This window comes from Sarcophilus harrisii, chromosome 5 (assembly GCF_902635505.1).
Source record: "Sarcophilus harrisii chromosome 5, mSarHar1.11, whole genome shotgun sequence".
NCBI classification, from domain to species: domain Eukaryota; kingdom Metazoa; phylum Chordata; class Mammalia; order Dasyuromorphia; family Dasyuridae; genus Sarcophilus; species Sarcophilus harrisii.
Genome location: NC_045430.1, coordinates 158,169,685 through 158,191,868, shown reverse-complemented (window position 1 = coordinate 158,191,868; position 22,184 = coordinate 158,169,685). Strand labels below are relative to the sequence as shown.

The window sequence follows — 22,184 nt, the reverse complement described above, 5'->3', positions numbered from 1 at the left end:
CATTCATCTTTAAAAATTATCTTTATCTGTTTAATCTATGCTGATGAAGTTTGCCTTTTCTTACCTGACTAAAAGCAGCAATATGTAATAAATCATTCCTAAACCTTTACCTAAAATAGTGTTTTTAAAAAACTTTTATTTATATCTTTTATTTTTACCTCACCTATATTTCCCAGAGTATCCCTCTCTCCTAGAAATACTTCCCTTGGACATGATAAGTTTCCATACAGTTGAAACAGCAGTACTAATTCCTCAATTATAGCACATTAAAAATCCTCTTACACTTCCCACTCCCTCAGTTAATTTTCTTTGCTGTATTCCATAGGATCTCTGAAGCTAGACTAAATTTTGTCCCTACCTTTACAATTGCTTCCAGAATGACCTTGAGGAAACTGCTTTACATTCCTTTACCATATTTTTCTCTTCTATAAATTTGAGGCTTTGGGTCTTTACTGCTTGACAGAAATGAAGTCTATAAAGTCTTAAGCTTCTTAATTATAGTACTATGGGGTCTGCAAGGTGAACATCTACCATAAAGGAGAACCGAATGAATTCAGCAAATTCTTGAGTTTGCTTCACATAGATGCCATAGTATCTTAGACATTCTTAGATAAAATCTGAAAATGCTTGTTATCACGTAGACAACAAATGAAAATGAAAGTGTCTTTTAAGCCAGCTGCTCTTCAGTGTATATTGAGTGTTCTACAGTGTGCTAAATACTCTAATAATCAAATCACAATACGGGAACAGCTTTTATTTTGATTGACCATGTATGGAAGAAAATGGCATCAATGAATATATTGATATATATTTATGTGTATTATTCCAGATCCCAAGCATTTTCCATAGTTTACTTGTGTAGTAATTCCTTAAATTCATGGTATGGTTGAAAACTATCAGTAACCTGGGCTGTAGTCCTCACTATATTATCATATTAAAAAACAAACTGAAAAGGTTTTTCTCAAATTAAGGGATTGAACCAGATTACAGAGTTGTAATAGATTGCATAATTTAAATATTACTTATCCATTGCCTTTTCACTAATGTTAATCCATGGTCAGATAGTTTCCGTAACCATTGGTTTGTATTTGTGTTCCCCCTTTTAAAAGTTTTTTCCTCAATATTCTTGAGCTTCTTGGCTCTTTATAATGATGAGATGATTTAAGGCAATTCTAATGGATTTATGATGGAAAGAGCCATCCATGTCCAGAGAGCAAACTATAGAGACTGAATGTGGATAAAAACATATTTTAAAATATATTCTTGACCTTTTATTTCTCCAAATAAATAAAATATTACTGCTAATTTGACTCATAGCATTGAATTTATAGGGTAATTTGTGTAATGTACTCGTTTTTGTTGTATTGGGATGACTTGGTGTAATGAAAATTGAAAAATTCTCAGATTTCTTAATTTCTGCAAAATTTCCTTCGTAATTATAAATTTCCAAATGTATTCTATGTTAAATGGAATTTCTTGTACTTTGTAAAGTTTTGTTCATTGAATATTTTTACATCATACTTTTTTGAAGTTATCATCTTAAGGTGGTTTTTTAAAATAGATTCTTTGTAATTCTCTAAATTTTCTAAATTATTGCAAAAGAGAACTTTGTTTCTTCTTTGCAGTGGCTAATTATCACATTGTATCAAATTAAAGTGGATATAATGGGTATCCTGCTTTACTCTGGCTATATTAGGAAAAGTTTCTAATGTTTTTCAACTTTATAGTAATGCTAGCTGGTTTTTCCTATATTTTTATTATAGTATCTTATTTTCCATATATTGAAAAATTATGCCCATTTTCATTATGATTACCTTTAAATTTTTCTAATATCAAACCATCTTTGCAAAATTCCTGTCACATATTGAACTTGAACACTGAGATAAATTTTTGGAATGTTGCTTTGTAGGATGACTAATATTTTGCTCACTTTTGTATTAATATTCATTAGTGAAAATTTTCATTGCTTTGTTTTCCTTGGTTTAGGATATTGGTGTCTCAGAATTTTAGTGGAATGTCTTTGATTTTGTGAATATTTTATATAATAGGGTTCATCCTTTCAGTAATTCATCTGCATATCTATTTACAGAGGATGTCTCCATTTTCTTTTTTTGTTCATTTGGGCATTTTATATATCTGTAAATATTTATTTCATTTAAATTTTGTTTTTGTCATACAATTTTGTAGCAGTTTCTAAAATTTTTCTTTTACTCTTTGTTTCTCCTTTGGCTCGTTGGCAATTTAGTTTTTCTCTTTATTAAAGGCAAAACAAATTAGCAAATGGTTGATCTATTTCATGGTTGCTTTTTCAAAAATAGCACATAGTTTTGTCTGCTTAATTGTATTTTTAATTTTGTTGATTAAATCACTGATTTTTCAGAATTTCCATTTTTATTGCTATTGTTTGGTTATTTCAGTTTTCTTGCATGCCTAATTAATTAGACCTTTTACTCTTTTGTAAGTACAAAAAGTACATAGATGTGTATGTGTTTTTACATATATATATATATATATATACACACACATACTTTTTTGACACTTTGCCCCTAGAAATTAATTTAGCTACTTTCATAGTTTTGTAAGGCTAAGCTAATTTATTTATCTTTAATGTGTTCTTTGACATCCCTCTTTGTGATAAAATTATTTAGTCTCTATTTAAGACTGATCTCTTTGTTGTTTATGGATTACAAATTCTTTAAACCATAGTGCATCATTAGTTCTTCTAAAGAATTCTTACATATTGCCAAAAGTGGATATTTCTGAAACTTTCTCTTAGATAATCAACAAAGTTCTTGCAAAGACAGTCATGTCACTTCCCTACTCAATAAACTCCAGTGTCTTCCTATTCCTTCCAGGAGCAAATACAAAATGACCTGTTTGACATTTAAAATCTTTTATAATGTAGTCCCTTCTTACCTTTATACTCCTTTTAGACCTTATTTCCTGATATGTTCAATGACACAATTCACTATTATTTTTTGGTTCTGGACCTCCTCACTTATTGTCCCTAATATCTGGAATACTTCACCTCTTCCACTCTAACCACTGACCTTCCTGGTTTCCCTTAAGTCCCAATTAAAATCCTACTTTCTACAGGAAACCTTCCCTAACCCCATTTTAATTCATTTGACTTTTCTTTTTTAATTACTTCCTTTTTATCTTGCATATAGATTGCTTTATATATGTTTGCATGTCATACTCCTTCCCTCCTATTAATGTATGAGCTCCTTGAGAGTAGGAACTGTCTTGCTGCTTTTTTACTTCTTATTGCTAAGCATAGAACCTAGCAAGAGTAAACATCTCATGTTATCTTTTTGTCTAATTCTGAAAACAGTGTATTGAAGGATCCACTGATTACTATCTTAAATAAGCTTTAGTTTTTCCTTTAAAAGCTTAAATATTGTACAGGATGGGGCATGGGGCGGGTGTACATATAATTAATATTTACTTTTAAGCATAATTAAGTTTCCTTGCAAGTGCTTGGAAGTAACAAATTCTTTTAAAAGTTCTTTCCTTGACTCCATTATGCTTAACTTTTAAAGATAACCTAGGATTATTAATTCTCTTTTGCTTCTTGGTATATCATATATCAGATATTCTTCCCCACACTAATAACTGGAACTATCTGATTCCAATGTGGTTCTATGGTTTGTATTTTCTCTTCTACTTGGAGCATTTTTTTCTCTGACTTGGGAGTTTTCATGCTTGAGGATCACATTTCTGTGTGTGTTATGCCTTTCTTTTTTAACTCATTGTCTTTTTTTCTTCTTACTGAGTCTTTAATTCCTGCCAAGAGAAAACCCCATGAGATTATGGTAGATGTTAGTTTGGCTGCTGAATGCAATTGGTGAGGCTCTGTACTACCTACTATTAGTCCCAGTAGTTTTCTGTCTTTATAACCATTACAACAGTATTCATGCAGGGGAGGTATCCTAAAAGACTGCGGGGGGGGAGCAGGGGGGGAAGGAAGGGTAAAGTCTGATGAAGGTCTTTGATGGTTCCACTCAGATTTCTTTGGTCTCAAGTCATCTTTTGTCTCTAGCCATTGCTAAATGAAATCTATGGCATTTGCAAAAGAGCATATGGGGTAGTAAGCCAATATCTTTTGCTCTGGACATTTTTTGGTAGGAGCTTATTTTTCCTTCTTATTTAATGAATGATTGTTGATTTTATCTTGTGCTTTATTGGCATATTTCTAATTTTTTGAAGATACAGCTTACTTGACCATCATACTAACCTATTAAATTTAATTTTACTATATTTGATACATTATTGTGGCCTGCTAAAATATTTTTGAATCTTGATTGCTTCACTGCTGTTTAGTGGTCCTTGAATAATCTTGGAGAGTGGTAGAGGTGTGACAGTACTAAAGATAGGCAGATATATTAGATTGATGTGGATCTCTAATATCTTATTTTGGTTATCTTAATTCATTCACCTAGCTTTGAATCCCTTAATTGTATTAGAATCCCACCCATATATCCATCTTGTCCACTTCAAACTTCATGTTTTTTCACCAAGTGAAAGACTTGATTATGGCATTTTGTTTAAATCCAGGCATATTCCCAATAGCTGCAAAGATACCTGAAACCTTCAGTATGCTATGGGGATAAAGCCCTGTGTGCTCTGGCTCACTCTCCAATAAAAGAGTAAAGCACACATCCTACCTTTGCTTTTAATAAAATCCTGCAAGCTTTCTTTGAATTTTACATTTATCCAGATCAAAAAGATCAAACATCAAATTTTGCCTTTGACTTGACAGTAAAACGCCGGCTAGTCACAGCCTCTTGGTGCCTTTAGCCTATTCCCTAAAATTATATTATAAAGCAGATTCCATAAATAGAGTATGTTCACTGGAATTTGGAATTAAAAAAACAAACCCCCAAAACTCAGCTCACATCATGCTATGGTATTTTCAGAAATTTTCTCGTTTGAGAGTCTTCTATTCTGCCTCAAAAAAGACATCTCAGTTATCCAGAGATCATTTATTCAAAATCCAATCAACATTCTGAAGGAAAATTAAAGCAGCTTTTGAGCTTTTAAAATAAGTCCCATTTTCTGACTAAAACATAAGTAATAATTATGATCATGATAGCATTTATATTGTTTGCAAGATACTTTATAAATATTATTTTGTTTTTGTCCTTGCAATAACTTTGTGAGGCAGGGGCTATTATTGATATTCCTTTTTACAGATAAGGAAACCAAGGCAAAGATCAAAATGACCTATCCAGAATCATATAGCTAGTAAGTGTCTAAGGCAGGATTTTAATTCAGTTCTTCTTGACTACAGGTCCAGTGTTCCATCTCCTGTACCATCTAGTTGCTTTGATAATTTATTAAGAATCTTTTTTTATTATTTTATATTTGAATTTTTGTAATAAGCTATATAGTATCTTAACCAAAAGTCATTTTTAAGGTGGACAGGTACACTGGTACCATCAAGATGGCAGTGAGCAAGATGAAAGAAAAACCCCAAAAAGTAGAAACAGAAGAACTCAAAAAACAAAACTTTTTTGTCAATCTTCTATTTTTGATTGTCCTTCAGTATCTGGAGAAAGCAGGCAGAATTGGGGTGCTCTCCCGAATTGGGTAAAATATCTTTAGGATCCCAAGGAGTTGAGTAGAGTATACAGGGTCTCCAGTGACTTGTCTCCCTGGGAAAGCCGAAACAATGAAGGTCCCATGCAGGTTATTCATAGGCCACATGGCCATTGCCAATTGTGGGTGGGGGACTCTCCCCCCCACTAATTTGATACCATTTACCATGGGGACAAATAGCCTTATGCACTTTTTACATCCCTCTGGAGCTTCACTGTTTGATCTTCATAATGAGTAAGATTCTTCTGTGTTCACTATAGGCTTCTCAAAAAAGGCATTTTGAATAACATTGTTTTGCATGTGGAAAGAGTACCATCTAAAATGCCTATTTTCACCCCTCCCCCATGTTTAACTCTTTTTTTTTTTTTTAAATCACTTAATGTGGATCCAAAACTAAATGCAGGAAAGTTATACCAAAGGAGGTCAGTACTCAAAATGTAGAAATTATTGTTTAGAGGATGGAATGTTTTAAAAGCTATTAAAAAAAAAATTGAAATTAGACAAAGCAGAGAGATCACTTGGAATGTTTGATATATTATGTTGATAATTAAATCTAATAAGCAATGCTTCATTTATTCAACATTATTAAGGGTTTCACTTTAGATCATTAGCCTTTATTCTTCACTTTACCATCTTTTTTATTAGCCTTTTTAAAAAGTTACTGATTTATAGTTTTGGCTTCATTTTTACCTTTCTACTCTCAATGTAGTAGCACCCTTTTCCTCTTAAAATTGCTTTGTCTTATTTTGTATTTTTGAGCATATTTATTTTTCCCTGTATTGGAAATATAATGGCATTTGTTTTGTATCTTAGTCCCTGCCATAATACCTTGCATATAGTAGATATTTAATATATGTTGAATTAAATTGGATGGAAAAATCTTTATTTTCTTTAGTATTCCTTGTTCCTATTTAATTAAACGAGAAGTTTCCTCCTCTGTTATTGTCTCTTTTAAACTTTGAAGATGTGTATTAAATTATAAAACAGTTCTGCATTGTTTAAGGTTAGCCCACACATATTTCAGTGGCAGATAAATGGATTGTTTTCTTCTTTTAGCCTTATTGTTCCAAAAAGGGTGTATCAGTAGGATTACAGACCAAGTAGGTGGGAGTTGTATGTTATTAAAGTATTAGGAACATAGATATTGATTACCTATGGCATAATTTATATAGGAACATTGATATTTGATATTCATTGTTTATGTCACCCTGGTTTACCTAGTGAATCTTTTTATCCTAAATTCTCACAAGTTTTACTTTCTAGTCTAATTTAATCTAGGAAGTATTAAAATTTTATTGCTGGGTACTAGAGATATAAATTACAAAAGGAAAAATAAGAGCTTATATTTTATTTGGGGGTATTGGTATAGGACTTAAAACATAGAGTAAATCTATTATATTTACTAACTGTATTATCTTGACAAATCACTTAAATTTTTCAGATCTGTGCTTCTATGTATTTATTTTAAGATGAGTGTTGAACTAGATAGCCTTTAAATAACTTCCTAGTCTTGATCTGTGAAATAAATAGATAAGCACATAGTGTTTGAATCAAAAAGAATACTAACAACTAGTTGTGTAGCAAGACAGATTTTCTATAGAGATTGACATTAATCTTGACATGACCTTAACTTTAATGGAAACTAAGGTTTCTTCAGAAGCCTGTGGTAAGGAAGTAATTAACTTGTCCCCTTTTTGAAAATCATTTACAAATTTTTAAAAAAATATTTTACAGTCTTTAGTCTAGTGGCATACCTGCTGGTTGCCAAAGTTCCTCTAAAGTATTTATACTGGTTTTTGTTACCTTTTATAATCTCTCACAACTTCTTTGTAGCAGAGTGGTAAGTGATTTCTCAGGATGCCTCCAGCTCTAACTCTAGGTGGCTTTTTGTTTAAACAAGCAGGGAAGAGTACAATTTTGGAAAGTTGAAACTTTTATAGGTTGTTTGACTTTCTTTGACATTTTTTACTTTTGAAAAAGTGCCAGTTACTCAAGGCTTTCTGATACTTTGAAAACCTTGTACTGTAAGTCTGATTCAGAACATATAATCATGAGAAGCATAAATCACTTATTTTCTATGCTTCATTTCTCCCATTTTAAGAATGACTCTAGCAGATGGTATTAACTTTTAGTGTTTTGTTAGAAATGAGACCACTGGAATGTAAAAGTACTTTAAAAATGAAGGCAAATATTAGAAATTAAGTTTTCTCTCAGAGATAAAAAACTACGTAGGAGCAAGATTCACATTATCCCTGTCTTGATGTCTTCCAAATAGTTTTTGAGATTCAAATTTAAGGATTTTTAATCTGTTAAGACTTTGGTTCTTTGAGGAAAGAGTAGAGGAATTTCATATAAAGGGAAAAACATAAGCATACTATAAATATGTGTTATAATTAAGTCGCACAAAATCTGTAATAATTTGCTGCAAAACTACAGTATAATTATTTTGTAATACTCTTCAATTTGGTTTAGTTTAGTTTCCTAAAGATGCTTAAAAAAAATTTGAAAATAATATATTTGCCATACATTCAGATTATGTGAGAGAAATGTGTCTTCTGTGTAAATTGTTTTGAACGTACTTTAATATTTAGTATTTCATTAAATTGTCATTTCATTAATAATGGGTACTTCTTTCACAAATCCAGATGGAAGTCTGTGAAGGCCATTTATGAAAACTGAACCTATGAATGGGATAAATTTGCCTGAATTTAGTCACATGTGCTAAAAATTCTATTTAGAGGTTGTAATCATTTAGTTATATTGATGATGGGGGGGGTGTTGAACCCCAAAAGTATAGGGGTTGGGGCTGGTGTTGCATATTGTCTTAAAGTAATTTGTAGGCTTAGACCTTCTTCAAATGAAGAGGCAAAGATTGCAGAGTAAATGCATATAGAGTTTTTAGTATAGAAAAGACGTTTTAGCAATTAAGGGGAAAGATGAGAGCTAAGTTTTCTCACGGAATTCAGAGTTAACCTGGAGGAACATGCCATTGAGGTGTGGTAAGTTCCTAATGAACCTGCAATTCTGATGGACCCATTGACTGGCAGGCTACCCTTAGACAGGAGTTAAGGTCCTGATAGGTCTTAGTGAAATTACTGTACAAATAAGTCTTTTATAGGGGAAGGAATAAGTTGGAGGAGAGAGAGATTGACATTATTTATAACTTGTCTCTCTGATTGGACACTAAACTTTTTAGGGCAGTAAGTCTTGTCAAGGAACAAAAGGTCTACTTTAAAACTAGTGACCCACTTAAGGCTCAGTGCTCCTCTCTGCTCGACTCTGGGAGTAGTTGAGGCTGTAAATTCTGGCTTTTTCTCTGTAGTATCACTCCCTGTTTTGTAGGACCTGTCCAGATCTCTAATCTTGGGGGGCTTTTTCTCCACCTTCATCAGTATCGTACCTTCCTACTTCGAAAGTTCAGAATTGCTTTTGAATAGGAATTTTTTAAAATAAATATTTATTTTATAAATTTTTTTTTAGGCTGATCTAACAATATATATAAGCTCCTTTAGGGTAGAAACTGTTTAGAATATATGAAAAATGTTAAACTATTTAAATACATAATCCTTCAAAAAGATAAATAGGATATATTCACATAAGACAACAAACAGCCAGTGATTATTTTTTGAGTTCTCTATTTGCAACAAAATCTCTAAATGCTTATCCAGGGTCAAGCTAAGTAGAGGAGAGGGAATTTTGGAGGAAAAAGGGAAATTAAGCCTGATTACATACATAAGTATGTTTGATATTTCCTTTCATAATGATTTTAGAAAGAGGAGTTTCATATTATCAAATTTTTAGAAACCAAATTCCTATCAGAATTTTTTGGAAGAAAGTTTGGGAATATTTAAAGGTTAGTGGAATAAAAGCTCCTCCACAATGAAGAGATTATATGTTATGAATTCTTGCTTCAAGGTGCTGTTTATTCCTGTTTCATCTCATGGCTAAAGGTCTTCTACATAATTGGACCCAGTAAAATTGATGAGTGCAAAAAGAGCATTTCAGAGAGCTATTCAAATGTAGCCACTAGTATCATAGGATGTATTTTTAACTAGGCTTTTTGGGTTTTATTCAGTACTGGTTTTGTGTACTAAGAATATTGAAAATAACAGTGTATGCAGTGTTTATCAGAAAAATGCAAATTAATAGGAATATAGAACTGTACATTGAAAACGGAAAACAGCGAAGAAGAAAATAGAAAACTTATTGCTATTGTAGATAGTTATCCTTTACAAGGCCATTTACTCAGTTTCCCCCTTGTCTAGAATTACCCTTTTGTTCAGTCAATAATAGTTTTTTCTGAGTAATAACTAAATAAATCATCTATTGACTAAAGTAAAATTTAAGTACTTGCCATTATTCATGAAGTTAATCATATGTTAATCATATTCCAACCAAACATGTTAATCATGTTCCAATATTTATAAATAAGTATTATGGAATGGAAATTTTTTAAATAAACTATTAAGAGCTCACCGTCTGGTAGACTGTAAGCTAAGCCTGTACTAAGTTTTGAGGATACAAAGAAAGACAAAAGTCGGCCATCTGGTCTTAAAGAGGTCAATCTAATATGCAGATAACAGTCAAACAAATATGTACAAACTATGTACAGGATAAAAAAAATGAATAATTAGTGAAGGGAAAGCATTAAAATTAAGAGGATTTGAGAAAGACTTCCGGTAGAAGGTGGAATTTTAGTTAGGGCTTGAAATAAACAATTGCCTTAGTGTCTAAGATAAGAAAGTGACTTATTTAGGTAAGTGGTATTTTTGGAGCATAATCTTGTTTAGCAAAATTTTTTGTATATGTGCCTCCAATACATTGTTTTGAACAGTCTTAGTAGCAGCAAGTATGCCTCCCTTGAAGGATGTATTTAATATTTGGAAAAAGGTCATTTGATTCCAGATTTATATGCAGAATGATATATAACATTTTTGGACATGAATGTGGGGAATTTGTTTTGCTTGATTACTCGCATTTCCTATAAGGATTTGTTATCTGTTTTGCTTCTTTTTTTAATCGATGGGGAAGGTTTTTCTGTTTCGTTTTTAATATCCTGTTCTTTGTTTTTAATGTTTCATTTACTGTTATTTTCTATTTTTGCAGCACTATCATAATTCTCGTTGTTCACCCCTCCCTCCAATTGCAACCAATAAAATAGCACTGTCAAGTCAAAGAAATCTACACATTGGCCCATATGTTTCATTTTTGTACCTCTAATCTGTCACTTGTGAGGAGATCAGAAGTGTGTTTCATTATTGATCCTCTAGAATTATAGTGGTATTTTGCATTTATCAATTTTTAAGTCTTTGAAAAAATGTTTTCTTTATGAATTCTGAGATGGGAAGCTGGAACTGACATCTACATGAAACTCACTCATTTGATCTAAACAAAGACAAATTAAACATAAACAGTTCATAGTAAGCATTGAACTCAAGCAAACGGGTAGGGACAAGGAAACAAGAGAAGAGGGATGAGAGTTGGATTGAACAAAACAATCTTTAGAGGCTGGATCATAAGAGAGGATTAAAAGAAAAGTAAGTATAAGCATTGTGATCAGGGTCTGGCATAGAAGAAAGGCAATACAGTGGAAACAGGTCACATCAGTTACAGATCACTAGTGTAGTCTCATTCCTTTTCTTAAACAACCTTCTCTAAATTGGGGACACAAAGACAAAAGAAGTAAAGGTATTGGGGAATATAATGGAAAGAAAGAATTAAAATTAATAGAATTAACTTAACCTTTACATAGAAAGCATAGCAGAATGGATTAAACAATAGATTGCAGTGATATTCGGTATATAAATAACACAATTATAATATTCACACAGTTTAAAAATGAGGGGATAGAGCAGAATTTATTATGTTTCAGATAAACTATAAAAAAAGTAGGTATAACAGTTATGATTTTCAGTGAGATAACTGCAAAAAAAGATGTGGTTAGAAGAAATAAATGGGGAAACTAATGCTTAAAAGCATGATAGATGAATAAATAGGACAAGGATTTTTTTGCTAATTACAATTGAATAAAAACAACTAAAAGTATTTCAGGAAAGGTTTCAAACTTAAATGGAGACCAAGTAGTTGGTGCATTAAAGAACAAATTATAGAAACATAATTTCATCTGCTGCCATTGAAATACATATATAAATCTAGAGGTGTTTAAAATTTGGAGTCCTTTCAGATCAGAAAATAAAAAACATTAAGCAGTTAATAAAAACTTTTGATATTTAAAACTCCAGAAAATATTTGGTATCATCAGGTAATATCTATTTTCTTCATGTTCTAATATTTTCAAAAAGCCTATTTATGAAATTATTAGAAGATACAGCAAATATACATCCTCTCTAATATGCAAAAGAAATATGAACATGTCATTTCTGTCTACATTAAAGCTGCTATTTATTTCAGATTGGGTCTCTTAGGCTGGTTTCTAAGATCTTTTATTACATTTACATTTTTTATTACATTTTATTCCATGCCACGATATATTGTTGACTTTATGAATTTCATTTAGCCATGAAATTCCAGGAACATATAAGTTAAATGAAACCTACATTTTAAGTTTGTTGTTAACTTAATAGATAGTTTTTCAAAATGAGCTATTTCTTTCATGATATACAAATGATGACTACAAGAGTTTCCTGGGGAAATTTCTTGTTTAGTTAAAACAGAAATTGTAATCACATATGTTGCCTAATTAGATTTTGTTATATCCAGTCTGCTATGCAAAAGATTTTGTTTTCCTTATGATAACTGACATTTGAATTAATATTTTTATGTTTACAAAGCATTTTCTTTACATTATCTTATCTGATTCTTGCAACAACCCTAGTGAGTTAGGTCTATCAGTATTATTGTTTCCATTTTACATTTTACACCTTATTGAGAAGGTGATTTGTCCATGATCACATGGATACTAAACAAAATCACATAGCTCCCTTACTCTATATTTAGCTGTATGCATTGTGTCATTTTGCCTTTTCAAAATTTCTACAACTTATGTAAAATTACTGTAGATTAAATTTGGACATCATCTTTTTTCCCCCTTATTTTTGGTGCTACCAACCTCACAGTCTCTATAGTATTTTGTTTAAATGTCTGATTTATCCAGATACCTAGATTTGCTTCTACTTTATTTACACCAATAATTAATAAGTTGTACATTTTGTACTATAGCTTGCAATGAATTATCCTTATGTGATCTTATTTGAGTCTGAACAATTCTGTTGAAGTGTAAATACTGAATCAAGAAACAAAAGGTAATTCTTTAAAGAAAGTTGTTTGAAATTCAAGTAAATGCCATCAGATGATGGTTTGGTGGTTTTTTTGTTGTTTTTTTGGTTTTTTGTTAATTTGGAAGTAAGAGAATAAGGATCCAAGTATATAACCAAGGTTTCAATAGCTATTTAGGTTAGAAAAAAAGACTGGGCTGAGTTGTTTTAGTCCTTTGCCAAATTCTTTTAATCTCTGAGACTGTGAGGCAGAAATGGAGAGCCAAAGGAATATTACCAGAATGGTATATTGCATATAATGATATTGAATATTTATTGAATTAAAGGTGAAATATTTCATTCTGATCAGGATATATCAAATTAAATTCTGGGTACCATATTTTAGGAAGATCATAGGCAAAAAGTGCATCGAAAATGGTGAAAAGGTTTTAAACCATTTCATACAAGAATAGGTAGAAGGAACTGGCAGAGGTAGGTATGGCACTATGTAGCCTAGACAAGGTTTCATCATAGGGCAGTTATAATGTTAGTCTTCAACAGCTTGAATGATTGTTGTGTGAAAAAATGATTAGAGTTTTTTCTTTTTTTCTTTTTTTGTAATTAGGGTTAACTAGACAATTTAGGGTTAAGTGTCTGAGGTCAAATTTGAACTCGGGTTCTCCTGACTTCAGGGCTGGTGCTCTATCCACTATGCCATCTAGCTGCCCCATAGAGTTTTCGTGTTTGCACTTCAATGGAGCTTTCCCCAGAGCATTTGGGACCCATTTTATGTTTCTGACAATAACAGCAATTTCCTCCTTAGTAGAGGTTTTCAGAAGCACACTGGATTAACATTTGGGAAAATACTGTAGAAAGGATTCTTAGATTGATCTTGATTCATGAAATTGCTCCAAACTTTGGATTCTGTGAATCTCATTTTCTTTATATGTAAACTGCAGATTAATTGTATATCTATCCTATCTGCCTCAAAACCTGTGAAAATAAATAAGGTAATGAAGAACATTATCAACTATGCAAACCATACTATGATTCCACGCTCATTTAGAATAACAAGATAACAGACTACTATTAAATCTAGGAGCAGTGCATGGACTCATGCACACCTGCATATATTTTCTGTGGAATGAAGGAAGGAAATAACCATTTGTTAAATGCCTCCTGTGTGCCAGAGTTGCTAGGTGCTTTATAAATTATCTCATTGATCTTCACAGCTCTGGATTGTCAGGCTTATCTCCATTTTATAATTGAGGAAACTGAGGTAAGCAGAATCTACCAAATTCTTAATAAGCACTGGAATTGAAAGATTTATGTTTAGATTATAGTTCTAGTATTTTTTAAATAATTGGCCAGGACTTCATTTTCCTTATTTTAAAAATGAGAGAGAACTGAGGAGAGATCGTTTATTCATGTCTAAATACAGTGATTCTCTGCTGCTTTCCCTTGTTGCATAATATCAAAATTATCAAGATCTATCCTAGTTATCCAAAATAACTCGGCTGCCTGAATCATCAGTGTTTATTTGGATATGCTATTTTCTTAGCACTGGGAGTCTTTCTAAACCAACTGGTAGCAGAATTTTACTATGAACTCTTTTCAGTACTTAGCTTTAATAAATTTTTTTAAAGCTTAAAACACCTTGGTAATCAATAAGTCTTGACGTTGTCTTAATAGGTGAGAATATTTTCATTTTTTAAATCAGATCTATGCTGCACTATATCAAAATAGATTTTTCTTACCTTGAACTTGTTACTTGTCTTTGTTATGAATGTGAACACCAATCTTTTAGTTCATTTTCTTAACATTCTCCCCAATATTGAATATAAAAATCATTAAAGTCATGAAAATATATTTTCAGAACTTTTGCCCTTGAGATTTCCAGCTTTAGAAATAAATCAACTTCTGTAAAGGGTTCTGGAAACATAAAAGATAATACTTTTAAGCTAGTGCCAAAGATTATACATATTTAAATGAAATTAAAATGAAATCACATATATATATATAGATAGATAGCTTATCTTTATGTTTTCATAATTTATCATTAAGTCATTAGTATTCATACCTGTTTTGTCTTAGAAATAATTTAGAAGTTAATCTAATAAAAATTAGCCTTTACTTTCAATAATAGCCATGTATCTTCTATTGTCATTTACTCCTATTATATGGCTTCTGTGCTCACTGTTGTCATGAAATTGCTTTTTTAGGGGTCATTGATCATCTAATTGCCAAATTCAGTAGCTTTTTCTTAATCTATAACCTTTTGCTCTCTTAGAGCACTAAACTGTTGATAGCCTCTTTTTTTTGATATTCTCTAGTTATGTTGGTTTCTATAACATGATATCCTAGTTCTTAGTTTTTAGTTCTTAATCTTTTTTTTCTTCTCTTTCTTATCCCACCTCCTTGGCATAAAGTTTTTCTAAAAGGCTACCTCAGGTTGATTATTTTCCATTCTTTCTCTCATAGTGATTACATACTCTACAGTTTCAGGTGGATGTTTCTTCTAAGATTTCTTCCAGTTAAGCCCTTTACTTATATAACACTTAGCTAGATTTTTAAAAAATATAATAAATAAATAATATAATAAAAAATATATATCTTAAACTGATCTTAAACTTCAGAGAAGTTGCTTAAATCCATTATGATTCTGCCTAGCCTTAAACCCATTATCATCTTCTAAGTAGATCTAAGTGTAACCCTGCAGATTAAAGGGGAAGAGGGGAACCAAAACATCTTATTAATCATTTAATGTACATGGCTAGGTATCAAGCTACAAGCTTGATGGTGGTGCTAAAAAATTAATCAAATAGCTCTTTCATCCTGAGGAATCTTTTCTCCAGTGATTTTTTTAAAATGCATTATAAAATTCTTACACCAAGGAAATGTAGAGACTGAAGCTTTTAAACTTAGAAGACATATTGTGTCAGTGGAAGAAGGCAATATCTACAAATACTTTGGTTTCCTCCAGGCAAGACGCTGAACAAAAAGATATTAAAGAGAATATTTAACTACTAAATAACAACCTACAAAACAATGTTTTCCCCATCATCAAATGATTCAAGTATGGTTTATCAGTGGAAGTTACATTAAAATAAATTGCATTACCATCTGCTTTACCATCATATATTGAGAACTAGTATGCCTTTCCTAGGTAGTTTAAAGCAGAAATGTCCTATATGTGCTCACTGTTTAGAATATGAGCTCCTTGGGACTGGGAACTCATTTATTTTTCTGTTTGTGTCCCTTGCACATAGCAAAGGACTTCGCAGTATAGCAAGAATCTAACAAATACTTTTTCCCTTTCATTCCTCCTGAAGTAAAAGCTGAATATGAAGAAAATGCTTAAAGTAATTAATCATCCACTTGAAATCTTTTTTAAAAATTACTTATTTTCAACATTCTTTACTTTTTAAATTTTGAGTTCCAGATTATTTTTCTTATTGCAATCCCTCCTTTCACTCACTGAAAAGGCAAACAATGTGATATCAGTTATATTAACCTTATTGTAAAACAAAGCCAAAAACGTGAGAAAGTTATACTTTGGTTTGCAATCAAGAATTCATCAGTTCTCTCTCTGAAGCTGGGATAGTATTTTTTCATCATGAGTCCTTTGGTATTGTCTTTGATGATCATTGTGTTGAACAGAGAAGTCAAGTCTTTCAGAGTTAATACTTGCTACAAATTTGCTGTTATTTGAACAATGATTTTCCAGTTCTTCTCACTTATAGAGCATATAGGTTTTGCCATATTTTTCTGAAACCTCCCCTTCTTTAGTTTTTGTAACACTAGTACTCCATCATAATCATATGCTACAATTTTGTTTAGTCATTCTCCAATTAATAAACATGCCCTTTGCCACCATAAAAAGAATTGCTGTAAATATTTTCTACCTATAGTCATTTTTCCTTTTTTTTTTTTTTTTTGCTTTTTTTTTGGGGGGGGGTACAGACCTAGTGGTGGTATTATTGGATCAAAAGATATGCACATTTTTAAAGCCCTTTGAGCATATTTCTCATTGGTTGGATCAGTTCACCAGCAATACTTCAGCATTTGTTGTTTCTGATATATGTGAAGTGGTAACTCAGAGTTGTTTTAATTTGTTCTTCTTTAATCAGTAGTGATTTAAAGCATATTTTCATATTACTCCATTTCTTCTGAAAACTTCCCTGTTCATATCCTTTGACAATTTATCAATTGGGGAATGGCTCTTATTTTTATTAATTTGCCTCAATTCCACATATATTTGAAAGATGCAATCTTTATCAGAGAAACCCGCTATAAGAAATTGTGTTATCTGTGGTACATTTTAGCAAGATACAGTTTCCCTGATTATCTCTTTTAATTTGGTCTGTTTGCTTTATATTTTTCTGAGATCATGATTACTACCCCAATCTTTTTTTTACTTCAGTTGAAGCATAATAGATCCTGCTTCAGCAGCTACAATTTATTTCATTTCTGTCTTTCTGTTTCAAATGGGTCTTTTATACACAGGATATTATTGGATTCTGGTTTCTCATCTCTTCTGTTTGTTGGGTTAGCTCATCACTTCATAAACCCTCTGATTCTTTAACATGGAAGTTGCTGTATCTTGTGTGATCTTTATTGACTCCATGGTATTTGAATTATTTCTTTCTGGCAGTTTGATGTAAGAAACTCCTTAACAAAGAAACCCTGGAAATTAGCCATAATATTCCTGGGAGTTTTCATTTTGGGACCTCTCTTAGGAGGTGATAGTGTATTCTTTCAATTTCTGTTTTGTTCTCTGGGTCTAAGTATTGGGGGTATTTTTTCTTTATGAAGACTTTATATATAGACATCTAGGCTCTTTAAAAAAAAAAAAAAAAAACATGGCTTTCAGGTAGTCCAATAATCTCCTTAATATATATAATATATTTAATAAGGAGAGATATCTCTCCTTAATATATTTTCCAAGTCATTTGGAAAAATCAGATATTTATATATCCAGTCAGATATTTCATACTTTTGTTTTTTTCATTTTTTTTCTTTGTTCTATTGTTTCTTGATGTCCCATGGAGTCACTAGCTTCAACTTAATCCAATTCTAATTTTTAAGGGGTTATTCAGTGAATTTTTGCACCTCCTTTTCCATTTTGTTTTGTTTTTAAAAGCAGTTCTTAAGTAATGATACTTTGACAGAAGGAAATATTGTGCAGATTGCTGAGTCATGAAGATTTAGATTTGCTCAACACTGTAGCTCTGCACATTCTTTTATGTTTAAAAATAGTAGGCTAAGTTTGGTATAACTTGCTTTTAAGGGGAAGTCAACTAAGCAATTTTCAGTTATTGTAATATGTGGTTGTATCTATATAAGTTTAGATTGGTATTGTCAAGGTCACTTGTCAAGTGTTTAATATATAACATAACCAGCAATTCTCACCATAAGCCTTCAACTACCAGACTTTCAATTTTTTTTTTTTTTAACATAACTTAGATGTTTGGAAGTGTACATGTTCGTTACAAAGTTGAAAAAGTCTTCTTGCACTTCACCATACTTATCCTTCCTTTTTTTATATAACCAACATCACTATTAAAAAAAAAAATTAGTTATATTATTAGCCCTATAGGATAGAAGATATACTATCAAGGCAACATGCCTTCAAAGTTAAGATCTCCCAGGCAAAGTTTAAACAAAATATTTTATATTTTTTCCCAGTTTTTATCTTGTCATTTCATGTTACATTTGTTTGTTTTGTTTGTTTGTTTGTCTTTTTGCCAAAAAGGATTATGTGCATCCAATCTGAGCTCATTATTTCTGTGTTTTTATTTTTGTTGTCTTTGAGCATTCATCTTTCTGATTTGTGCAACATCTGTATTTCGATTAAAATGGTAATGTGTATGGTCTTTAGTTTTCCATGTTTCTTAATTGTCTTGCAGCTTCTCAGATATACTATGTGAGATAGTGGAGAAAAACTCTTTAGTAACAATGAGAATAAAATTGATTACTGGTCTTTTTATATCACCAAAACAAGTTAGAGTAAAAGATTCATTCATTGTATATATTTTATCAAATATAAGTGGTCAAAGAATGGATTCACCACCTTCTGGTATTTGGACCATATTTATCTATGTTTTCCTTTTTATTTTCAGATAATTGTAAAATGTTGTCTTTTAAGCAACAATTCGTCATTTTCATCATCTCTATTTTTAGGTTGCTTCAACCCTCAGGAAAGATCAGATTACTTGATGTTGGCAGCTGCTTTAATCCATTTTTAAAATTTGAAGAATTTCTGACTGTTGGCATAGACATTGTACCTGCTGTGGAGGTATCAGTTATTTATGTTTTTTGTTCTGATATGTTTTGTAAGTACATTTTAAAATGTACTTATTCTTCAATGTAAATTCACTTCCTTTGCAGCAGAAATGGGTAGTATACTGGCTGTGTACCTAATTGGCTGAACTTTTTTTGGGGGAAAAAAACAACTAAATTTATAGTATCGAATATTAATGTTTGATATTTACTTAGTAATTAACAGTGATCTTTAACTGCTGTTTTTTCTCTTCCCTCCCACTTTTTTGGCCATAATACCAATTGAAGTACAGTTAAAAACTTTTGCCAATTTGGAATATTAAAGAAGTGTGTTCTTCTAAATAGCTGAGGAATTAGCCTATGTGTACATTTTAAATGTTTTGATGGAAATTGTCCTCAAAATGTGCCATATACTTGTCTGTTTTATCAAATATATTGCATCATTTGACTTTCACTTGCTGACCTGAACTCTACATCAAGAGTCAAGAGAATCTGAATTCAAATTTATTCTCTGACATACTGTCTTGAGACTTGTGAGTAAGTCACCCAACCTCTTTGAATCTCTGACTTCTCATCAAGGAAGCCATTGGACTAAATATATGACCCAAGATCTTTTATTACCTTCCTGCTAAGGCCTCTTTATCCCCTCCCAACAATCTGGGTTGTGGGTCTTTTTTTTCGGGGTTGGGGGGAAGAGGAGGCCTGTAGTTCCAGTGGAGCCCTGGAATCCTACAACTTTTTGTTTTCCTAGAAAATTCTCTAATTTGTCTCTTTTCCTCATTTCCTTCTCAAGTGGAAAGGCATACTATCCTAGGCTGTTTGAACTATGTGGTTGGCTTTTTGCACAATTAATGAACTAATAAAAGACCAAAGTAATTTATTCTTTAAATGGTGTGGGGGGGGAGAGGGTATGAGTGTATATTTAGTTCTCTAGAAGTCAATCCATTATTTAATAATTTTCAAGAGGTTACTGTTTTTGTGCCTACATTTACTGCTCTAAAATTTTAACATTGATTCCAGTTTTTCCTATTTGTTCCCCAAAAAGCAAAATAAAGTCCTTTTCCCACATAAGTCTTTTAGATATAAAGGTGACTATCACATGTTTCCATATTAAGTTTTTCTACTTCTTCCAAGCAATCCTTATATAATATACTTATAATTCCCTTTACCTTGTTAGGTGCCCTTTTGGATAAATCTGTGTATAGCACCTAGTCCTAAACATAGCAATTTAGATAATTTCTGACCAAAGCAGACTATAGTAAGACTCTTAATTCCCAGAGTCTTGACACTGTTCCCACAAATGAACTCTTGTTTGACAACCCTGTTCGCTACTGACTCTGACAACAGTCAACTAAAACCTCCTACAATCTTTCATGATGTTCTATCCCTACTTCTTCTAATTGGATTATTGATTTTTAAAATCCATATCCAATACTTTATCTCTGTTAAGTTGTTAGTATTGGTCCAATATCTCAGGCTAAGATCTTTTTGAATTTTAGAATGTATATTTTCCCCCATAGATATTTTAAATAAATATTTTCTAAGCTTTTAAAAGAAATTATTAAATGGCAGCAAATAATTTATTCTACTTATGATCTGATAATCCAGGCTTAAATAAATGTAAACCTACCCATTTCTGACAATTTTCTTACCTTTTCATAATGTCTTTACCCAAAGCTGTACAATTGGGTGTGGTTGAGATATGTGAGGAAAATTAAAGTTAATCACAAAAATATTTAGGAAATGTTCAGAGATTTTGGAATAACATCTTTTTTGAATGGATGATAATTTGGGGTAAGGCCTTGTGGAAGTATATGTGTGCTTTATTATGGAGAATGGAAACTGTATGCCCATGATTGTTCTAATTTCTGAGCAGACAGTAATTTTCAAAGTCTTAATTTATTCTACTTTTCTTCTCCCCAGAGTGTCTATAAATGTGACTTCCTGAACCTGCAGCTTCAGCAGCCACTTCAACTTGCACAAGATACAATAGATGCCTTTTTGAAACAGCTGAAAAACCCAATTGATTCTCTTCCTGGAGAGCTTTTTCATGTAGTTGTTTTTTCTCTCCTTCTTTCTTATTTCCCATCACCTTATCAGCGGTGGATTTGTTGCAAAAAAGCCCATGAACTTTTAGTATTAAATGGACTGTTACTCATCATTACTCCTGACTCCTCTCATCAGAATCGACATGCTATGATGATGAAAAGCTGGAAAATTGCTATAGAGTCTCTTGGCTTTAAACGTTTCAAGTATTCAAAATTTTCTCATATGCATCTAATGGCTTTTAGGAAAATCTCTCTAAAAACTACTATTGACTTGGTTAGCAGAAACTATCCAGGAATGTTATATATTCCACAAGATTTCAACAGTGTAGAAGATGAGGAATACTCCAATCCTTCCAGTTATGTCCGGTCTGATATAGAAGATGAACAGCTGGCTTACAGTTTCACGGAGCTTCCTGATGCTCCATATGACTCAGATTCCGGAGAAAGTCAAGCAAGCTCAATTCCTTTCTATGAGCTAGAAGATCCCATATTACTTTTAAGTTAATAGTATAAGGGGGGGAAAAAAAAAGCCCTTTTCAATCCAGACTGCTTTCTTGCCCAAACTAATTTGAGATATTAACATGGGCTCAGTACTTAACACGGTTTGCATAGAAAAATTGCAAAGGTTTACAGAGTTTGCTATTTTTTTCTACTTCTAAATTTTAAAAATTTATTCTTATATAAAAAGCTTAAAATTTCATGCAAAATGACTCCTATTGTAGCAGAAACTACTGTTACAATCTTTAGGATTTGTAGCACTAAAATATAGAAAGGTACATTTTTCTCTTCAGTGCTGTTGTGTGAAATGAAGCATCATTTTGCTGTTTTTTTTTTTTTCTTTTAAAATACTGTTGGAATTTAAGATGAAGTGGGGAAAAATTTGAGGTATTTGCATAGAAAACTGTAGTTTGCACTTTTGACTCACAAGTTAAAATTGATGTGAAGTAAAAGATTGGTTTGTTTGGAGGGTTTTTGGACGCACTTATCAATTTTTTTTTCCTTTTTTGGTAGCAAAAATATTGTCTGTAGCAAAAAGCTA

The 22,184-nt window shown here is 31.7% G+C and overlaps 1 protein-coding gene across 1 annotated transcript in view; it reads left to right on the top strand.

Annotated features, from left to right (window-relative positions):
* The window catches only part of BMT2 (base methyltransferase of 25S rRNA 2 homolog), a 51,625-nt gene extending 29,970 nt beyond the window's left edge, over window positions 1-21,655 (top strand). The window contains exons 5-6 of the mRNA XM_031938836.1: window positions 18,999-19,113; window positions 21,021-21,655. Coding sequence (XP_031794696.1) covers window positions 18,999-19,113; window positions 21,021-21,650 — 745 coding nt within the window. The 3' untranslated portion in view covers window positions 21,651-21,655. The remainder of the gene's footprint in view (window positions 1-18,998; window positions 19,114-21,020) is intronic.
* Window positions 21,656-22,184: the final 529 nt, after the last annotated feature.